We start from the raw sequence: 18,411 nt of genomic DNA, 5'->3' as shown, positions 1-18,411 counted from the left end.
ATATCACAGAATCTTTAAGACACTACCTTTTGGCACATTTTTGCTCTTAGGCTTCTTAAGGTGATCTTTCACCAGAAACATTTCTTTGCTCTTTTTGATTGCTCTTCTAAAGTACTTAAGTTGCAGTGTTAGTCAATTTGGCTCCTGTAATGTTGCTTTTTCCTTGGCAGGTATTTGGAATGGAGTTAGTCGGCTGCTTGTTTTCTCGAAACTGGAATATACGAGAGATGGCACTGAGACGTCTTTCCCATGATGTTAGTGGTGCTCTATTACTGGCTAATGGTGAAAGCACTGGAGATTCTGGAAGTAGCAATGGAAACAACACAAGTGCTGGAGCTTTAGGAGCAGTTAGTGGGTCATCTCAGACCAGTATCTCAGGAGGTGTGGTGGTAGAATCTTGCTGCAGTGTGCTGTCCATGGTCTGTGCCGACCCTGTCTACAAAGTGTATGTTGCTGCTTTAGTAAGTAGCTGTTTACTTGTTGTATTCTAGTAATTTCTAAATTACTTCATTTTCAAAAGTCAGGAGATATATGTAGACAGGAATCCTAAAAATTGTCGTTGAGCACCACTGATGACTTCTAACCATCATCTGAAAGCAGGTTGAACAAAATCCTCAACAAGAGTGAAATGGCATGACTCCACTGGTCAAATATAAGGAAATGCTTGCTACAGTGTTAAGTGTTAACAGTACTTTATGACCAAATTCTTTCCAATCTCAAAGAATACATGACTAATTCTAGCAGTGAATATATAGCAAGTTGATTATTCTTTGAAAATTTTACTGATGTTTTGAATGCAATTTTGTATAGAATTATTTACAACTCTTAAAAAAAATAAATTTGTGTAGCTAATTTGATTTCATATGTATTGTTTTTTCCTTTCTCTTAGAAAACCTTAAGAGCCATGCTGGTATATGCTTCTTGTCATACTTTAGCAGAGAGGACTAAACTACAGCAACTTCTTAAGCCAGTTGTAGAGACAATATTAGTTAAATGTGCAGATGCCAACAGGTATGGTGTCTCATGAACTTCAAATTAATTTTGGATTGTTACTGAAATGTCTTGAAGCTTCATTTGTTGCTATTTTATATGGAACTAGGAGACCATTTGTAGGTGGCGGTGAAATAAAATATGTGGATCATATGTATAAATGTTTTTGTTAAAGTCTAGTTGCTACCAACCAACTTCTGTCTTGAAAGATAAAGGTTTTGAAGGCACCTGATTAAAATTTTCTACCACTTGTGGGTCTTAAATGATGCTTTGCTTCCATAAGGCCTTTTTTCTCCTTAAAATAAAGGAAAATATGTTGGGTGCAGTCATCAACCATCCCCTCCATCTCAGTTGATATTGCCTTGGTCTAATTCTCATGACTCCCCTTTAAGCAGTTAGCAAGTATCAGTCATCAAATTTTGTATCTTTAATATATATGTATGTTTCCTACCTCAACAAAAGTTGTTGTACACCTAAGTCATGAAGTGTTAACGTAACACTGCTACTTCATAGTGTAATGTTATGAGATGGCTATTCTGAGTGAATGCATTTGGCAGTTCTTGCTTGAGTAGGCCTTGTCTTCCTCTCCCAAGCTACCCCATCTGTTCTGCCAGACCAACCATTTCTTCAGCTGTACTGTAAACTAGATGCAGAAGTCCACCAGATTGATTTTTTTTGTTTGTGTTTTGTCCCAGTTCTTAAGCAGCACTGCTTCTGAAACTGCAACTAGAGATGCACTGGCAATAGTTTAGCAATAGAAAATTTAAAATTAAAGGTACCTTATGGTACTGGATTCCTTGATTTGGCCTGTTTGTACAAAAGGATGAGATCCTAATGTGCAGTTGAATTAATTTCTTTTAATAAAGAGATTATTGCCTGAATGTCTTAATTTGAGAAATGGGGAAGCTGATTTCTATTTGGGGTTTTTTGTTTATTAGTGATAGACATTGCATTTTTGTAAGTGTCCTTGTAAAAAATATCACAACTATTGGTGGCTTACAGACAGAGGATTATAGAAGTGTATTGGAATAAAGTGACGTGAAATTATTTTCCAAGCACAATTCCAAGCTAATGATTATTGAAATGTAATGATTAAAATGTTTTTTCTTGAAAGCATATGCTAAAAATTGTTTGAGTTTTTTTGTTTTAATTTCTTAGTCGAACAAGTCAACTTTCAGTCTCAACGCTATTGGAGATGTGTAAAGGCCAAGTGGGAGAGCTGGCAGTTGGGAGAGAAATACTTACATCTGGTAATAATAGCTCTTCATATATAATTGAATTATAATTGCAAGCAAATATACTAAAGTGTTTTAAATTTAATGCAGGTTTTTATCCTGTATCTGCCAGGATGGCAAAGAGAACAGTGTTGCTCTCTGCAGTTTGGGGGGAAATGTGGTGTTAATCTGGGTGCACACTGTATTTCTGTATGATATAGTTCTGATCTTTATTTAGATCAAAATTTAGATTGTGAACATATCTAATCCTTATTTTATCAACTTTTTTATAGGATCTATTGGTATTGGTGGCATTGATTATGTCTTAAACTGTATTCTCAGAACCCAAACCGAGTCTAGCAACTGGCAAGTACTACTGGGACGACTTTGTCTAATAGACAGACTTCTGTTGGAATTTCCTGGTGAATTTTATCCCCACATTGTCTGTGGAGGTGTTTTACAGGCTGATACTGTAGTAGTAGACAGGTACGTACTTACACTGTGACTATTACTCTGTAATGGAATGTGTTGTTGGTGATTTCTTCCAACAATTGGTTGTTTTAATTCCTGTAAACAAATAGTGTATATGTAAAAGTGCACCTACTTCACAGAGTAAATGGTTGCCTTTCTTTTTTTAACTTCTGACCTGTGAAACCAATTCTGAAGCACCAGTACAGCAATAAGTCTCCTTTCTACTGCAGAACTGACAGCTAAATAAATTATCTTGAAATGGCTTTCTTGGCACTAGTTAACTAGAGAACATCAGTTTATAAGACACTTTTTTTTTTTTTTAACTTTCAGATATAAGAAACTTCTCTCCCTCTTAAATTTCACCTTGCAGTCAATTGACAATTCCCATTCAATGGTTGGAAAACTATCACGGAGAGTATTTTTGAGTGCAGCAAGAATGGTGGCAAGAGTGCCCCATGTTTTTGTAAAGCTGTTAGAAATGTTGAGTGTGACAAGCTCAACTCATTATGTAAGGATGCGTCGACGTCTGATGGCAATAGCAGATGAAATGGAAATTGCAGGTGCCATCCAGCTAGGCATGGAAGAAATGCGCTCTGAGGAATGTCAACATGAAGACTTTTTGCAGCTACCCGTACCAGATAACTCTCCAGAAGCTATGGAAAGTAATATTCCAAACAGTACTGTCCAGTTATCAAGGAAACGTGAGAAAAGTTTAAGTGATAAAAAACTGAGTGCCGGTCCAGAGGATGCTTCTGAGACACTGGCTGGCCTTGCAGTGGGACTTCCCATTTCATCAGTAACTACTGAGCAACTGAAACCAGCCATTCAAACAAAAGGAAACCCTCCCAGTCAATGTTTGACCTCTTCTCCCTCATCCAGTCATTCTCAGTCACTATTCCCAATGCTTCTGTCTCCTTCAAACCCATCTGTACTAGCTGGCACTGTAACAGATGTCTCTAAACTCAGACCTCAGGGGTTTGTTCCCTGCAAAATTCCCTCACCACCGCCTCAAACACAGCGGAAACTTCCTCTCCAGTTTCAGAGAAACTGTTCTGAAAATAAAGAACCGGAGAAACTTTCTCCCTTTTTTACCCAAGTCAGGCCATTGCCATCCAGTCATATACACAGGCCAAAGCCCTCACAACCCACCCCAAGTGATGTGAACAACCAGGGAGAAACCTCAGGAAACAGTATGATACTTGACCTGAATGATATTTTGCAGTGTGATGGCAATAGTAGTAGCAGCACAGTTATACCAAGTGAAGAGACAATGTTCACACCAGTAGATGAGAAATGTCAACTGGATGTTAATGTAGAGCTCGATTCCAGTATTGAGGACCTACTCGAGGCCTCCATGCCAATGAGTGATGGCACAGTTACATTCAAGTCCGAAGTTGCAGTTCTTTCTCCTGAGCAGGCAGAAAATGATGATACTTACAAAGATGATGTAAATCATAATCAAAAATGCAAGGAAAAGATGGAAGCTGAAGAAGAGGAAGCTTTAGCTATTGCTATGGCAATGTCAGCATCTCAAGATGCCCTGCCAATAATTCCCCAACTACAGGTTGAGAATGGTGAAGATATAATCATTCAGCAGGATGTAAGTATACATATGGTAATTCAGCATAAGTCTCAACTGAAGTTCACTGAATTTATAAAGCAGTGCTGTTGTATTTCCAAAGTTACATAAAACACAAAGGGACTCAATACCCACTCTGAGGAGTTGGAGTACAAACAGTCTACCAGTTGAGGATGCTAACAGAATCCTTCTATGGTTGTTAACAAGTTTAGAGACAGTATTTAGAAGAGAGACATCATGTCATATACCAACCTTTAAAATGGCAAAGAAGAAAGTGTAAAAGTGGGGAAACAGGAAATGAGAACAAAGGTTTTAAGCAGGAGTAGAGAACTGTACTGGGTCTTAATGTTGATTTACTTTGAGTTGTACAAAACCAAATTAGTTTCTGAAAGAAAAGGCAGATAGAGTAGGAAGAGATCTTACTGTCAGCATGTCTTGAGAGAGATGTGAGATGCTGTAGAAATTGTAAAAAAGATGTTTGTTTGAAAATAGACAAAAGCATAAGAAATAAGAATAGAGAAAGGAAGGAGTATTTTACAAATTTCACAAAGTGGTTGAGTGCATTGACTTGAGGGTAAGACAGGTGCTGGAAGCTTGTGAGGCTGCATGCCTAGGAGAGGTAATAGACTTGGTAGAGTTACTGGGAAGAGGAATGAAATGTTGGGTTTTGTGATCCTTTGCATAAGGTAACAACATGTGAAACATAAAATGACTGTTGTAGATGGAAATATTAACATGATAATGATTTAGCAGCAAATCAAGATTTATTAATGACTAGCAGCACTTAATCATTAACCAATTTAAGGATTTACAAAATAATGCAGTAAGATATGTTATGATTAGTGACTTAATTACAGATTTGAAAATGACAAGATTCACACTAACTTACTATAAAGTATCTTAAATCAATATATATATGTATATTCATAAACACAAGATATACAAACACACAGACAGACAAAAGTTTTTGGATCCAGTGGAATAAGTATGTACCCACACTCATGAAAATAACCGTGTATACCCAAACATATCGGTAGGTAGAGAGGTGGGTAAAAGAGAAGCTAGCCCAAAGTTAAAATTTCCCTCTTCTCAAGTTTAGAGTAAATACTCACAATGCATCAGCATTCCTCAATGGGCCATAATTGAGACTCGAGGGGATCAACTTCGCCCTGGCCTCCCGTTGACTCTAATGGCAGACGGTATCTCAAGGAGTTGGTACCTGAGAGGCGTCCCAGCTCAGGGGCGATGCTGGTCACAGGCCCGCTGCAATCCAGGAGAGCTCAAAGGGTCTCGCTTGGGGTCACTATTTATAGGGTCCAAGATAATTGACTTTTGTCAGGTACTTATTACTCTGGCCTACCTCGGACAATGAGGTGTTCTGGTGTTCTCACCAGGTACACAAGAGCTTGATGGATGTGCAATTCTGTTATTATTTTTCCTTCAACTGCATCCTGGGCACAAATGTACCAAGCTGTCAGGAGGTGATGGACTGTTATAGCCACTTCAAAGGAGAGCAGGAGCCAGACTCATCAATGGGGCGCCTTAACGCTCTGGTTCCCAACCATTAGTAGTTTCTACCTCCCCAGGTTGGTATGACCCAGAAGAGGGTTGGAATCACACCAAGCACTGAGCAGCGCAGCAAGTAGAGGGGGAGGGAGGGGGTAGAGTTGCACCACCACACCTTGACTAGACATGATATCAGAAATAGAAAAAAAGTCTTGTTCCTATTTGGGTCCTTATGTCTTGCCTTTCACACTCAGGTAGTAACGTAGAGGAGGCTCTCTGTTCTTACATACAGTATGAATATGTGGATTAAGGAATACACTGGTATTCTGGTCTCAACTGAAACATGTATAATATGCAGTACAAATAACTGTAAGGGAGAGGAGAGACATATAAACTTGGATATTTCATAGCCTTCCAGAATGTCTGTGTTTTAGATGCATGTTAGTAAACATAGGATTGATTTGAAATTTCATTTGCAGACACCAGAAACCCTGCCTGGACATACCAAAACAAAACACCATTACAGAGAAGATGCAGAATGGCTTAAAGGTCAGCAAATTGGTCTTGGAGCTTTCTCTTCCTGTTACCAAGCTCAAGATGTAAGAACAGGAACATTAATGGCTGTAAAACAGGTAAATACTTCACTTCTTTGAATGTATTGTGCTTGTTCTTCAATATTTCTTTGAAATATTAAAAAATATAAAAGCTCTTTGTTCTCACAGACTTCTGTTCCCCACTTCCTCTTCTGTCATGTGTACTCACATGATACATAATACAAAGTCTTTCTGTACATGGAATTATCATAATGTTTTCAGTTTCTTTTACTTCTCCTTAAAAGGAAAAAAAAAAATATATGCCCCTTTTCTTTCATAGTTCTTCAAATGCATTTTTGTTTTTATCAATTTCACAAATCAGTGACAGAGATAGGAATGGAGTCCAGGTCTCTTCCTAATTGATGCTCTATTTGAAAGATAGCTATTATAAAAGTAATTTCTCCTTGTCAAGATTTTTTTCCCAAAACAGTTTAAGCGGAGGAAATGTAGTTTAATGCTTGTTTCCTCTGATCCAACAGCCAATTTGGAGGCAAGTATTTTTAATATTAAAATTATTAGATACAAAAATGAGACTGAGCAGAGAGACCCAAACACACATGCTTTGCTCAAGATTTTGGAAGGTTCTAGATATGAGTAAATCTTTCACACTTAAGGTGTCCTAGGTCTGAATCAGTGATACCAACATAGAGGGAGTCTTAGGACTAACATTTTCTTATTGATTCTAGAATGAATTTATTTCCATGGAATTGAGCAATTTCAGAATATTTAATCAGGGAAAAAATATCTGTCTCCTTTGAAACTCTCTTTCTTGTGAAAGAGTAAGACTGTCCATGTGGTCCTTGAGGCTCCTTCTGGAGAGATGATGACTATTCTGAGGCCTGGGGGAAATTCCTTGCAGTTTATTATTTCAGATTTATTATTTTAGATTTAGTATGGATCAGAGCTGGGGTTGGCTCCAGTTCCATTTCTGGACTTCTGATTGGCTTTTTTTTGCCCATTGACTTTCTGGGATAAGAGGTTTAGTTATGAAACGGGTAGTATGGTTAAACTGGTAAAAAGCCTTACAGATAACATCACTGTCAGAATTTTGTTTCTGGCCTGATCTATTTTCCCTTTCTTCAACATAGGAATTAAAAAAAAAATAATTTTTTTTTCACAATTTAAGCAGAGTGAAGAGGGAAGTTTCCCCGTGCCACACTTGGAGAGGTTTTTGTTGGTATTTCTCCAGAAGATCACTCTTAATTTTCTATGACTGTCTCACATGGAGATACACAGTCTCAGCTAGAGGGACTTGAGATAAGAGAATACTTGCTATTTCCAGATAGTGAAAAGGGACAGAAAACCATCCATTTTTGTTACTGTACTGAAGGGGAATGATTACCGAACTACTAATTATGTGAGGTAAATCTGAATACCGTTTTTCAAAACAGGTGATGTATGTCAGGAACACATCATCTGAGCAAGAAGAGGTAGTTGAAGCACTGAGAGAAGAAATAAGGATGATGAGTCATCTGAACCATCCTAACATTATTCGAATGTTGGGTGCTACATGTGAGAAGAATAACTATAACCTCTTTATTGAATGGATGGCAGGTAAACAACTGTATGACAAGGAAAATTAAAGTATCAGTTGAGTCTTGAACTATGTAGTTTCATACTGCGAAATATTTCATGCATCACTTCAGTTTGCAAACTTATATTTTTATTGCTGTTGGTAACCAGTATAAAGGCTTACTACATTCTTACTGGCATCCTTTTTTTTAATTGGAATTTTCCATAACTAATCTGTCATATAATTGGAAGGCCTGAACAAAAATTCTACTACCTCAATTTCTGAATTTAAATGAGGAGTTATGTATTGGGTTTGCGTGGCCAGGTTTTGGTAGCAGGGGGGCTACAGGGGTGGCTTCTGTGAGAAGCTGCCAGAAGCTTCCCCTGTGTCTGATAGAGCCAGTGCCAGCTGGCTACAAGATGGACCCACTGCTGGGCAAGGCTGAGCCCATCAGTGATGGTGGTAGCGCCTCTGGGAGACCATATCTCAGAAGGGGAAAAAAACTGCTGCACAAAAGCAGCCAGAAGAGAGGAGTGAGAATATGTGAGAGAAAGAACTCTGCAGACCCCAAGGTCAGTGAAGAAGGAGGGGGAGGAGGTGCTCCAGGTGCCAGAGCAGAGATTCCCCTGCAGCCCCTGGTGCAGCCCATGGTGAGGCAGCCGTGCCCCTGCAGCCCAGGGAGGGTAACGGTGGAGCAGATCTCCACCTGCAGCCCATAGAGGACCCCACGCCAGAGCAGGGGGGATGTGCCCAAAGGAGGTTGTGACCTTGTGGAGAGCATGTGCTGGAGCAGGCTCCTGGCAGGACCTGTGGAGAGAGGAGCCCACACTGGAGCAGGTTTGTTGTCAGGACTTTTGTGACCCCATGGGGGACCCACACTGGAGCAGTCTGTTCCTGAAGGACTGCACCCCATGGAAAGGACCCACATTGGAGAAGTTTGTGAGGACTGTCTCCTGTGGGAGGGACCCCACACTGGAGCAGGGGAAGAGTGGGAGGAGGAAGGAGTGGCAGAGACCATGTGTGATGAACTAGCCACAATTCCCATTCCCTGTCCCCCTGCACTGCTGGGGTGGAGGAGGCAGAGAAGCCAGGAGTGAAGTTGAGCCTGGGAAAAAGGGAGGGGTGGGGGGAAGTTGTTTTTAAGATTTGGTGTTATTTCTCATTATCCTACTGTGATTTGATTGGTAGTAAATTAATTTCCCCAAGTCGAGTCTGTTTTGTCCATGATGGTAACTGCTGAGTGATCTCCCTGTCCTTATCTTGACCCACAAACCTTTCATTACATTTTCTCTCCCCTGTCCAGCTGAGGGGAGTGATAGAGTGGCTTTGGCAGGCACCTGGCATCCAGCCAATGTCAACCCACCACAAATTAGAAACTCTAAGACACAAACACTTCAGTTGGAAATATATCAAACTATTGCATTTTCAGTGTACCTGTGTAACTTCAAATTATTATTAAAAATAACTTTGCTAAAATGTTTGGAATACCTGTCACTTGGGTTTTGTCCAAAGCATTTATCATAAAATTTGTGTGACGTGACATGCAAAGGTATTTGAGAAGTAAATTTCTAATAATAGGGAGTAAGCAGGATGCTTTGGGAAAAATATGTTCAAATCTTAAATATACAAAGTGGTAATTTTAGTCATAAATAGTGAAATACCTTCATTACTGTACAGAGCAGGTACAAGATAGTTTATACCTTTTTAAGAAGGAGCTTTATTAATTTTATGAATGGGATTATATGTTGTTGCAGTCCAGTTACCAAGGCTAGATTTGATATTTTATACATCCTTGTTTCTTTTTTTTTTTTTAAAAAAAATACCTTGTACCTTAACTTACGTTCTTTGGCAGAAACCACTGAGCAATACCAAAGTGCTAGCAAGCAAAGCCCAAGTATGTGTTATTGCAAGCAATAGCACAGAAAATATTTTCTCAAAACTTAAGCATGTTTAACTCAAGTATAATTTTTCTGAAATAGTATTATTTAGATAATGAAATGTTGGGAATTGTCTTTACCTCATTCCAGCCCAAATATATTGGAATACTTTGAGAGGCACAATGGAAATCCAAAATCTTGAGGATATATATTGGTACTTAGATGATAACAAAAGTAAATTAAGATCTTCAGAGGGCACACTTACTGGAGGCTGCACATATCCCTTGCCCCAAAGAAAGCTAGTGTTCTACTACTTGAAAACCTTAGTGCAAAATGTAGGTATACATATATGTGGTTTATCAGCAACAGTACTTTATACACAAAGGGGTTTGTACTTTCTTTTAAGGACAGATGAAAATATTAGGAAGCATGAAGACTTATGTCTTTGTAATGTGTACAGTTCCAGGTAAAAAGTAATTAAGTAACCAAGTATATTACTTTTTGCCTATGGAACTTTTAATGTTGAGGTTTGGGGAGGGGGGAGCAAATCTAGTTATAAATGAGAAATATAAATACCAAGTTCCAATTTTAGGGAGGCAGTGCTGCATTCTACTAATATGAAATATAAGTGTTGATAAATTGTATTTTTTTTTTTAACTTCTAGGTGGTTCAGTTGCTCATTTGTTAAGTAAATATGGAGCCTTTAAAGAATCTGTTATTATTAATTACACAGATCAACTGTTACGTGGCCTTTCTTACCTCCATGAGAATCAGATAATCCATAGAGATGTTAAAGGTGAGAATTATTTAGAATGCCTTTTTAAAAAGGAATATTCAGAAAGCAGCACCTATTTTGGCTTGAGACCTATTGCTTCTCTTGGATGCCATCTCAAGAGTGTTATTTCCATTGGGTTTGATCGTGCTTAAGAACCTTTACTGAAATTAATCAGAACATTTATGGTATGCTTGGGGATACTTGCTACCTGTGCCAATGGTTTTAAAAAAATTTATTTTCTGAATTTGTTCAAATAAAATATGAAGTTGTTATATAGCTTTAAAGATTGTTAGTTAAATTAATGTAAAAACCCTGAAATGATAGTAAAATTTGTGAATAAGCCAAAATAAAGAGGTCAGGTTTCTAATGTATGGGAATGTTAGGATGGGTCATCTTCCTTCATCCTAATTGAACATAAACACAGTTGTACTGTTTGACGAACAAAATGTGAACCTTATTAGGAAATACCAGTCTTCCTAAACTTCTCCCTGTAATGTCACTATAGCTGTCCATAAACTGGAGAGATATTCAGGTAAGTAGCAACATAGTGATGGCAAATATTTGCTTTTCAGTATTTTTCTTTAAAATAGGAAAACTTTCAATTCCTCTGTAATTCTCTTCAAGACAACTCAAAGTTGCTTAAGTATGAAATTTCACAGGGAGCTGCAGGCAATGAAAACTTCCAGGATTTTAGGTCACCATTTTCTTTCATTATTCCATCTCCAGGTATTATTCCAGAATCCTGTGTTGGCCCTACTTTGAAAGTTTGATTGCTTCTCTAAATCTTTTGGACAGCCTCAAGCTGTGTGCAGTATCATTCAGGCGTAACAGAAAAGTGACATTATTAGACTTTGTCCTTGATATTTGGATCTCCTTGATATTGTGGGTGGGGACCATCAACCTATTTATAGCTTTGAAAGAGAGGGAGAAAGAGTATCTGTTCATCCTTTTGCCTTTAATAAAAAGCCTACTAGCAATATTTTTATTATGCTGTTGACAGGTGCCAATTTGCTAATTGACAGCACAGGTCATAGATTAAGAATTGCTGATTTTGGAGCTGCAGCCAGGTTGGCATCAAAAGGAACTGGTGCTGGGGAGTTTCAAGGACAGTTGTTGGGAACTATTGCATTTATGGCACCAGAGGTAAGAAAACCAGTTTTGGAAGTTACTTCAAATAGTTTGTACTCTTTAAGTTAATTCATACAGCCAAATTAACAGAAAATTGCTGTAAATGCTTCAAATGTTTTAAATGTACTCGTTCTAAAAAATAGGAATGATTCCAACATTATCACCATGATAATGACATTTTTTTCTTGCTGTCAAAGTTGTTCTAAGTAGTTTGTTACAAGCTACATAATAAATATTGTTATTAAAGCTCAAATGACCATTTGGTCAAAAGCTAACTATTGCAAGATACTTGCCCCTTAAATCAGGCATTTTATTTACTAGCTCTCTACAGCTGTATAAATCTTATGGCATCACTGATCATACTCTCAACCTGAAATGTTAATTGGAATGCACTTGATGGATGATTTTTTTTAAAATCTAAATTAGAGTTAAGAGACTTTGAAGTAGATAATCTGAGTTTTGATCTGTCTGTTCAGGTTCTGAGAGGTCAGCAATACGGTAGGAGCTGTGATGTGTGGAGTGTTGGCTGTGTTGTTATAGAAATGGCTTGTGCTAAACCTCCCTGGAATGCAGAGAAACACTCCAATCATCTCGCTCTGATATTTAAGGTGAGGTACTTTGTTGCTACAAATATGCTACAAAAGATACTGACTAATTTCATGTATAGCAATGTGAATTTTAGAAAAGTATACAAGTAGTAGGGTTTGTTGCAATGGCTGCTCTTTATATTGGAGCTGTTAGTACAAAATCAATGTTGATACCAACATAATAATCATACTTGTTTAAAAAAAAAAAAGCTACCAACACAATAATATGCAGAAAAGGCTCTGTTCTAAGATCTAAATACATAATGTAACAGGCTAAAAAAAAAATTGGGAATAGAGTTGATCTTGACTCTAGGCAGAAGATTGGTATTTGAACTCTTTCTTTACAATCCTGTAAAGTACAGGAGCAAAAGAAGTTTTTCTACCATAAAACATTTATGTGTGTATTCATATTTCATAGTGGGAAATGTCCTTTGGTAAAAACCTGATGTTCCATGTTCAGATTTTGCTGAAAGATATTTACCATTATGCCATGCTATATATGAATATTATTCTCTCTTCTAGGTCATCTATTTTGGCATTCATGTTTCTCACTAAAATCAACTAGGTATATTTAATTCTAAAAATCTAGTTGAACTGTAGGCATAAAGAAAATACTGCCACAAGTGAAGAAAGTGATTAGCATCTTCACTAGCATGAGTAAAGAAAGTGTTTCCACAAAACAGAACTAACACAGGGGTATTCAAGTATGTTCTAAGTAAGTACAAATCACTTGAGAGATGTAATTGTCTTGGTTCTGTGTGAATCTGATGGTGTCACCCTAGTGTTCTCAACTTACTTAATTTGATCTAGAGAAGATCAAAATTTGGTTGGGAGTGATCTGCTTCTATCTGGGAAAGATTGCCCTTTGGGGTGGTAGCAGAAATACAGTAAGACAATGCAAGAGAGCATACCCAGCTTAACATATCATAATGTAACATTGCTCAACTTAATGTATCTCAATGTTTTCTTATACTATGACAGTTAAGTGATGGCAAGTATTAGGCTAAATAATAGCTGTAAGTGTGGCATAAGAGCTTTTCTTATGGCCTGCTTAGCAGATGATTACTTCAGAATCTTGCTGTAAGAGGAAAATTTAGAGATAAATGCAAGGAGAGAGACTGAAAAGTAATAGAGCATATGTTATTGGGGAAAGAAGCATAAAGGGAACTTAAGACCCATTTTATAAAATGGAAGCAGTAATGTAATCATCAAACTGCAGTAGGAAATATGTTAAGTGGATAAAAGCTCATAATATAACTAGTCAGCTGAAAATGACTAGCTTGTTGAAGGTTTTTGGGGTAGGAGAGGGGCTTAAGAATCACTAACTTCTAAAAAAAGTTATTTTCCCTTTGTTCAGATTGCTAGTGCAACTACTGCTCCATCAATCCCTTCACATCTGTCTCCTGGTTTGAGAGATGTGACTCTTCGGTGTTTAGAACTTCAACCTCAAGACAGACCCCCATCAAGGGAGCTGCTGAAACACCCAGTCTTCTGTACTACATGGTAGCTACTTATGTGTAAGGCTGATATACTGAAGATGCTACTGAATATATGATAACTGTCTTGCAGTGCAGTTAAGCACAGCAGCTTGTGTTATTCTGTTGTCCCTAATGTGGTAGATACATCAAGGACATAAGGACAGTGGAGGACCCTACCTAAGTATGTGATTGACAAATCAAGATCTTTAAGCCTCAGTATGCAACATTTCACAACTTGTACAGAGACTTGTAAACTGTCTTTTCAAACATCTGGCTCTATGTGAACACAAAAGCATTTTTCCTTAAATCTGCATGATTATTTTGCAGATAAGTGATTTTTATTTGGAGCACTTTTTTCAGCAATATTGGCAGCTGAGGGACTCAGGTTCTATTTTAATATAGCAATCACTGTTCCATTTCACATCATGTAGATGTAAGCAGAGGGTTCTGCAATTAGTCAATTTTCAGCACTGGTTAGAAGGAAGTTCTGTATCTGTGTCTCTTAATTATACAAAGTTCTCTGAGTAACAAATCCAAACATTGATGGATACTTTAAAAAAAACATTTTGCCTTAAAGTAAGAGCAGGCAGTTGTAGTTCACTGCATTTATTGCTGGTCATGTAATTTCTTTTGAAATTAAAGTTTGTTTTCATTGTATTTTTAACTTTCAGGGAAAGGTGATCTTTTAAAATAGTCTTTAGAAAAAGATGTAAACTGTGTCATGGAGCATCTTGCTGACACAAGTTTTAAAAACAGTTTTTCTGAAATCTGGAATAAAATAAAATGCCATCTTCAAGTCAGTGTTTCAGCCTCTGATAGTATAGGTTATTTTAAAAAAAATGTTTTGCATAAAACAACTTAGTCTGAATTGTGCTAAACGTTGAGCCTTCTTTTCATATAGCAGTTTCTTCTGGCAAATGATGTAGAGAAGTTTCATGTCAAAAGCCCCAAACCCAGCTCCCATTAAAGTTTATGGGAGACTGTCCTGTACTTCAGTGGGAGCAAGTGCCACCTATGAGCAAATCTCATTCTCTGTGTAACAAAACTGAGGTCACATTCTCCATTGATAACAAGTTTTACCTGCGGTTTTCCTTCTGCTGTGCATCATCTATTTACTGTAGCCATTAGTGATGATTTAATTTGAAAGTGTTAAAAATATTACCATAAGAAAGGTATTTATTTTAACAAGAAACAAACTTGGACTTGAAAAACAAGGTGAACTAAAATGTGAAGTAAAGCTTCACCTGTAGTGTAAGACTTGTGTGTTTTAGCAGGTGTGTTTTAAAAATTATTTTAAAGGCAGATTTTTAGATTGATGTGTGTAATGCTGAAGGAAAATGGCAGCTTTTCTTTTGCCTTTTTAAGAGGGAGGATCTTTTTAAATCAAATACTCATTTTGTTTAATCATTTTTGAAAAAAAAAATACTGTTCATGTTTTAACTCTTCATAAGCCAGTTGAATTGTTGGACTGAAATAGAATTGGTTATTTTCAAAGACTCGGGACTAAATAGGCTATAGTACATTAAAAATGTACAATACAAATTGAAAGTAAAACATTTTAAAGATATGTTTACAGGGATGATAGTGCTCATACTAATACAAAGCAGTGTCATTAGTTGTGAATGTGTTTATGTGCAACCTTTAAAGGATGCCCTCTTGCCAATTCATGTACTGGAAGATTAGTTGTCAGATTAATGCTGTTTCTGGCAGAAATGTAAACTGTATAAACTGATGAACCTCAGCTAATCAGTATTACTTTGTAGATCACCATGACTATCACATTTCAAACTCAAACTGCTTCTAGGTGTCCAAATGTATTTGAGATTGTGTTTCCCTCAGCTTGCTGGTAATTGTGGTGTTTTTAAAATGCAGATGTGATGCAGTATTCTTATTTTCTTTGGATCAAAGCTGGACTGCAAACTGTTGTGTAATTATTTTTTGTGTTCTTAATGTTATTTGGTACTTAAGTTATAAATAATGTCTATTGCTGTTTATTCCAGTTTCTACTACCTCAGGTGTCCTATAGAGTTTCTTCTACCAAAATTCATTTTCACAATGAAACTATATTTGCTATGTGACTAATTCCTAAGACTTCCAGGGCTTAAGGGCTAACTTCTATTAGCTGTGCAAGCAAATTTTACAGAAATCTCTGGGTTAAGACATTTGGCTTCATTGTATCCTGTTATTTTAAATATATCAAGATACTTTAATTAAGTTTTTATCCCATTGAAACAATTTTGTATAGTATAATTTGTACCTATTTTGGTGTTTTTTCTTTATAATAAAGTTTTTGAACAAATATTGTCCTTTGCTTATTTTAATGTAAATATGTTCAATTTAATGATGTGCATAAAATATTTCTGGTACACTTCACTGTTTATGCATATGAAATTCTGTAACACTTGATATAGTAAGACTTTGTTTCTAATATTAAATGACATGAATATTGACTGATATATGTATATCTTGGGTATATCAATGAAGAATGCTTAGATAAAGGGCAGTAACAAACACTAAATATTTTTAAATTTATAATAAGGGTAGGAACTGCTCTGTATCTATGAACCTCATTTTGCTTATGCCCTTAGATCTAACATTAAATATCTAAATTTCACATTACTACAGAAATGTAACTATTAATTGCCAAGTTAAGAGAGTTGATTTGGTTAGATCAGTTCTGGAGCCATTGAGGTGTATCTTGGAAGTTAATCTGCTGTTTTTATGGTTTTCAGTGTGTGAGAGACTGAAATGTCATATGACTGTCTCAAAGCTTGCTTGTGTCTGTGCAAACCTCAAGGACAAGCTGTGGCCTTTGGATTAGTCTAAGGGATGTCACCCAAGGAAGCGGGAGTGTATCAAAGGATGCACCCCTTCAATATTAAAATCTTAAAAACAACTTCAATGTTTGTCACCAAGAGCTCAGTGGTATTTAATCTGTTTGTGTAGCTATAAATACATCAGATGATGGTTTTATAGTAGGACCAGTATGAAAGAATATTCATTCATTCAGGTTAGTTTAAAACAATAGTGCAGATAACTTACTGCTGTAAAATGACTCTCCCATATTTTATTTATGAAAAATGTAATCTTAAGATTTATTTTTTTTTAAATGGGACCCTCTGATATATTACCAAAAGCTCCCAAGACAAAATTATCTCTGATGATGTCCTTGAAACACTACTGAAAAATATTTAAAGCTCTGTTCATAAATTATTTCAGTAGACAAATGCTTATCTTGGCCTTACTTCCATAAATTTAAACGTAAATATCTGGAATTACTGACTGTTGAGCAGAAATGGTCAAAAGTAACTTCATGTAGCTATCAGAATCAACATGTATTTAGTCCAGAGGAAGTTCTGTTTAATACACTAAGGTCCAGTATTACTCAAGACCAAAGTTCCCTGGTGTCTGCTGGAACTGGAGTCTTTGTTATCAAAGGTTTTGTACCAAAAGGGATGGTTGTGTCTATGTATCCTGGTAATGAAATGTTCTTATTTCTGTCTGTTAGATGTGATTTCTAACCCTCTATCTAACTATAGAATGCCAAAATTCTACACTAATTTCTTTCCACGGGTTTTATTTTTGTCATTCCTTAACAAAATCACAATTAGGAGAATAAGAATATTTATGTATAAACTGCCTAGACTTTTTTTGGAAAGAAGCAAAGCATTATTGGGGGAGGGGGTAATTTTGTTTCTAAAAAAACCCAAACCTTTCCATACTCAATGTCTGATTTCTCAGCTGCTAGAAAAGTTGTTCCACATTCTTCAAACAGAAATGCATAGGAGCAGTTTCAAGCAGGTGAGCAATCCTTTGGGGTTTCTGTTTTGGATAAGGATCTGAAAAACTTGAGTTTTGAGGTCTCCACAGGGATCAACAGACAAGACTATAAATTTTTTCAAAGCACAAAAATACAAGTTGGAGAAAGAAAATAAACCCTTTACTTAGAAGAACTCTCTTCTGTTTGGAAAATCAGCACTTCTCTGTTCTTCCTTCTCATTTCTTGGAACTGTATTTGCTTACATTTCTTAAAAAGATTTGTAATTCTGTTAGTGTGGCCAAGCTAGGACAGATCTGTTGAAATGCTTTAGATTTGTTTCTGTTTAATTTGTCAACAGAATCATCCCCTGCATGTGGTCTCTAGCTTATGCTGGTGGTATGGGATTGGGACCAGTCCAAGAATTGGGCAGCAGAGCATGTTTTGCCTGCTGAAGCAGGAGTATAGCTGTGTTTAGTGCAATAAGGATGAATTAAAGCTCCTATAGTTGTCTGGGTATCTCTTGTGTAAATTCAAAATAGGACTTCAGAGGAGTGTAGTAGCTCTAGACAGAGGCATGATTTTCAGGCTTGATGAATCATCTGGTCCTTTTTCAGCAGTACATTTAATATTCTTATACATCTCTAAACCCTGTCTAGGAATTCCTCAGTATCTAGAAAAAACAGCCAACGTGTGTTATCAGGAGTTTGATGTGCTGGGATATTTTTCAGAAGTGAAACACTGTCTATAGCCACAACATGGAGAGGTTAGCAGTGAATCAAAGAGCTCATAGATTTGTATGATACAACACAATACTATATGTGTATGGGAGATAAAGACATGCGTATGATCACACAGTGATTAAGCAATGCCAACTTTAATATGGTAGACCAGCCTTTTATACTGCAGGTGAAAATCACAAGGTACAATCACATGGTACAAT

At 36.8% G+C, this 18,411-nt stretch overlaps 1 protein-coding gene across 4 annotated transcripts in view; it reads left to right on the top strand.

Annotated features, from left to right (window-relative positions):
• LOC141917670 (mitogen-activated protein kinase kinase kinase 1-like) overlaps positions 1–16,010 on the top strand; it is a 72,143-nt gene extending 56,133 nt beyond the window's left edge. For 2 of the 4 annotated variants that reach the window (XM_074811050.1, XM_074811052.1), the window contains 11 exons: positions 171–461; positions 890–1,011; positions 2,149–2,240; positions 2,498–2,690; positions 3,006–4,275; positions 6,240–6,392; positions 7,745–7,907; positions 10,408–10,539; positions 11,519–11,661; positions 12,123–12,254; positions 13,591–16,010. In XM_074811050.1, the coding sequence (XP_074667151.1) occupies positions 171–461; positions 890–1,011; positions 2,149–2,240; positions 2,498–2,690; positions 3,006–4,275; positions 6,240–6,392; positions 7,745–7,907; positions 10,408–10,539; positions 11,519–11,661; positions 12,123–12,254; positions 13,591–13,740 (2,841 nt within the window). In that variant the 3' untranslated portion in view covers positions 13,741–16,010. Of the gene's footprint in view, positions 1–170; positions 462–889; positions 1,012–2,148; positions 2,241–2,497; positions 2,691–3,005; positions 4,276–6,239; positions 6,393–7,744; positions 7,908–10,407; positions 10,540–11,518; positions 11,662–12,122 lie in introns of all 4 variants that reach the window. The other 2 variants (XR_012621394.1, XM_074811051.1) reach the window with 2 other exon arrangements.
• The last annotated feature ends 2,401 nt before the right edge of the window (positions 16,011–18,411 follow it).

This window comes from Strix aluco, chromosome W (assembly GCF_031877795.1).
Source record: "Strix aluco isolate bStrAlu1 chromosome W, bStrAlu1.hap1, whole genome shotgun sequence".
Lineage (NCBI taxonomy): Eukaryota > Metazoa > Chordata > Aves > Strigiformes > Strigidae > Strix > Strix aluco.
Note: the sequence above shows the minus strand (reverse complement) of the source record. Positions and strands in the feature narration are given on the sequence as shown.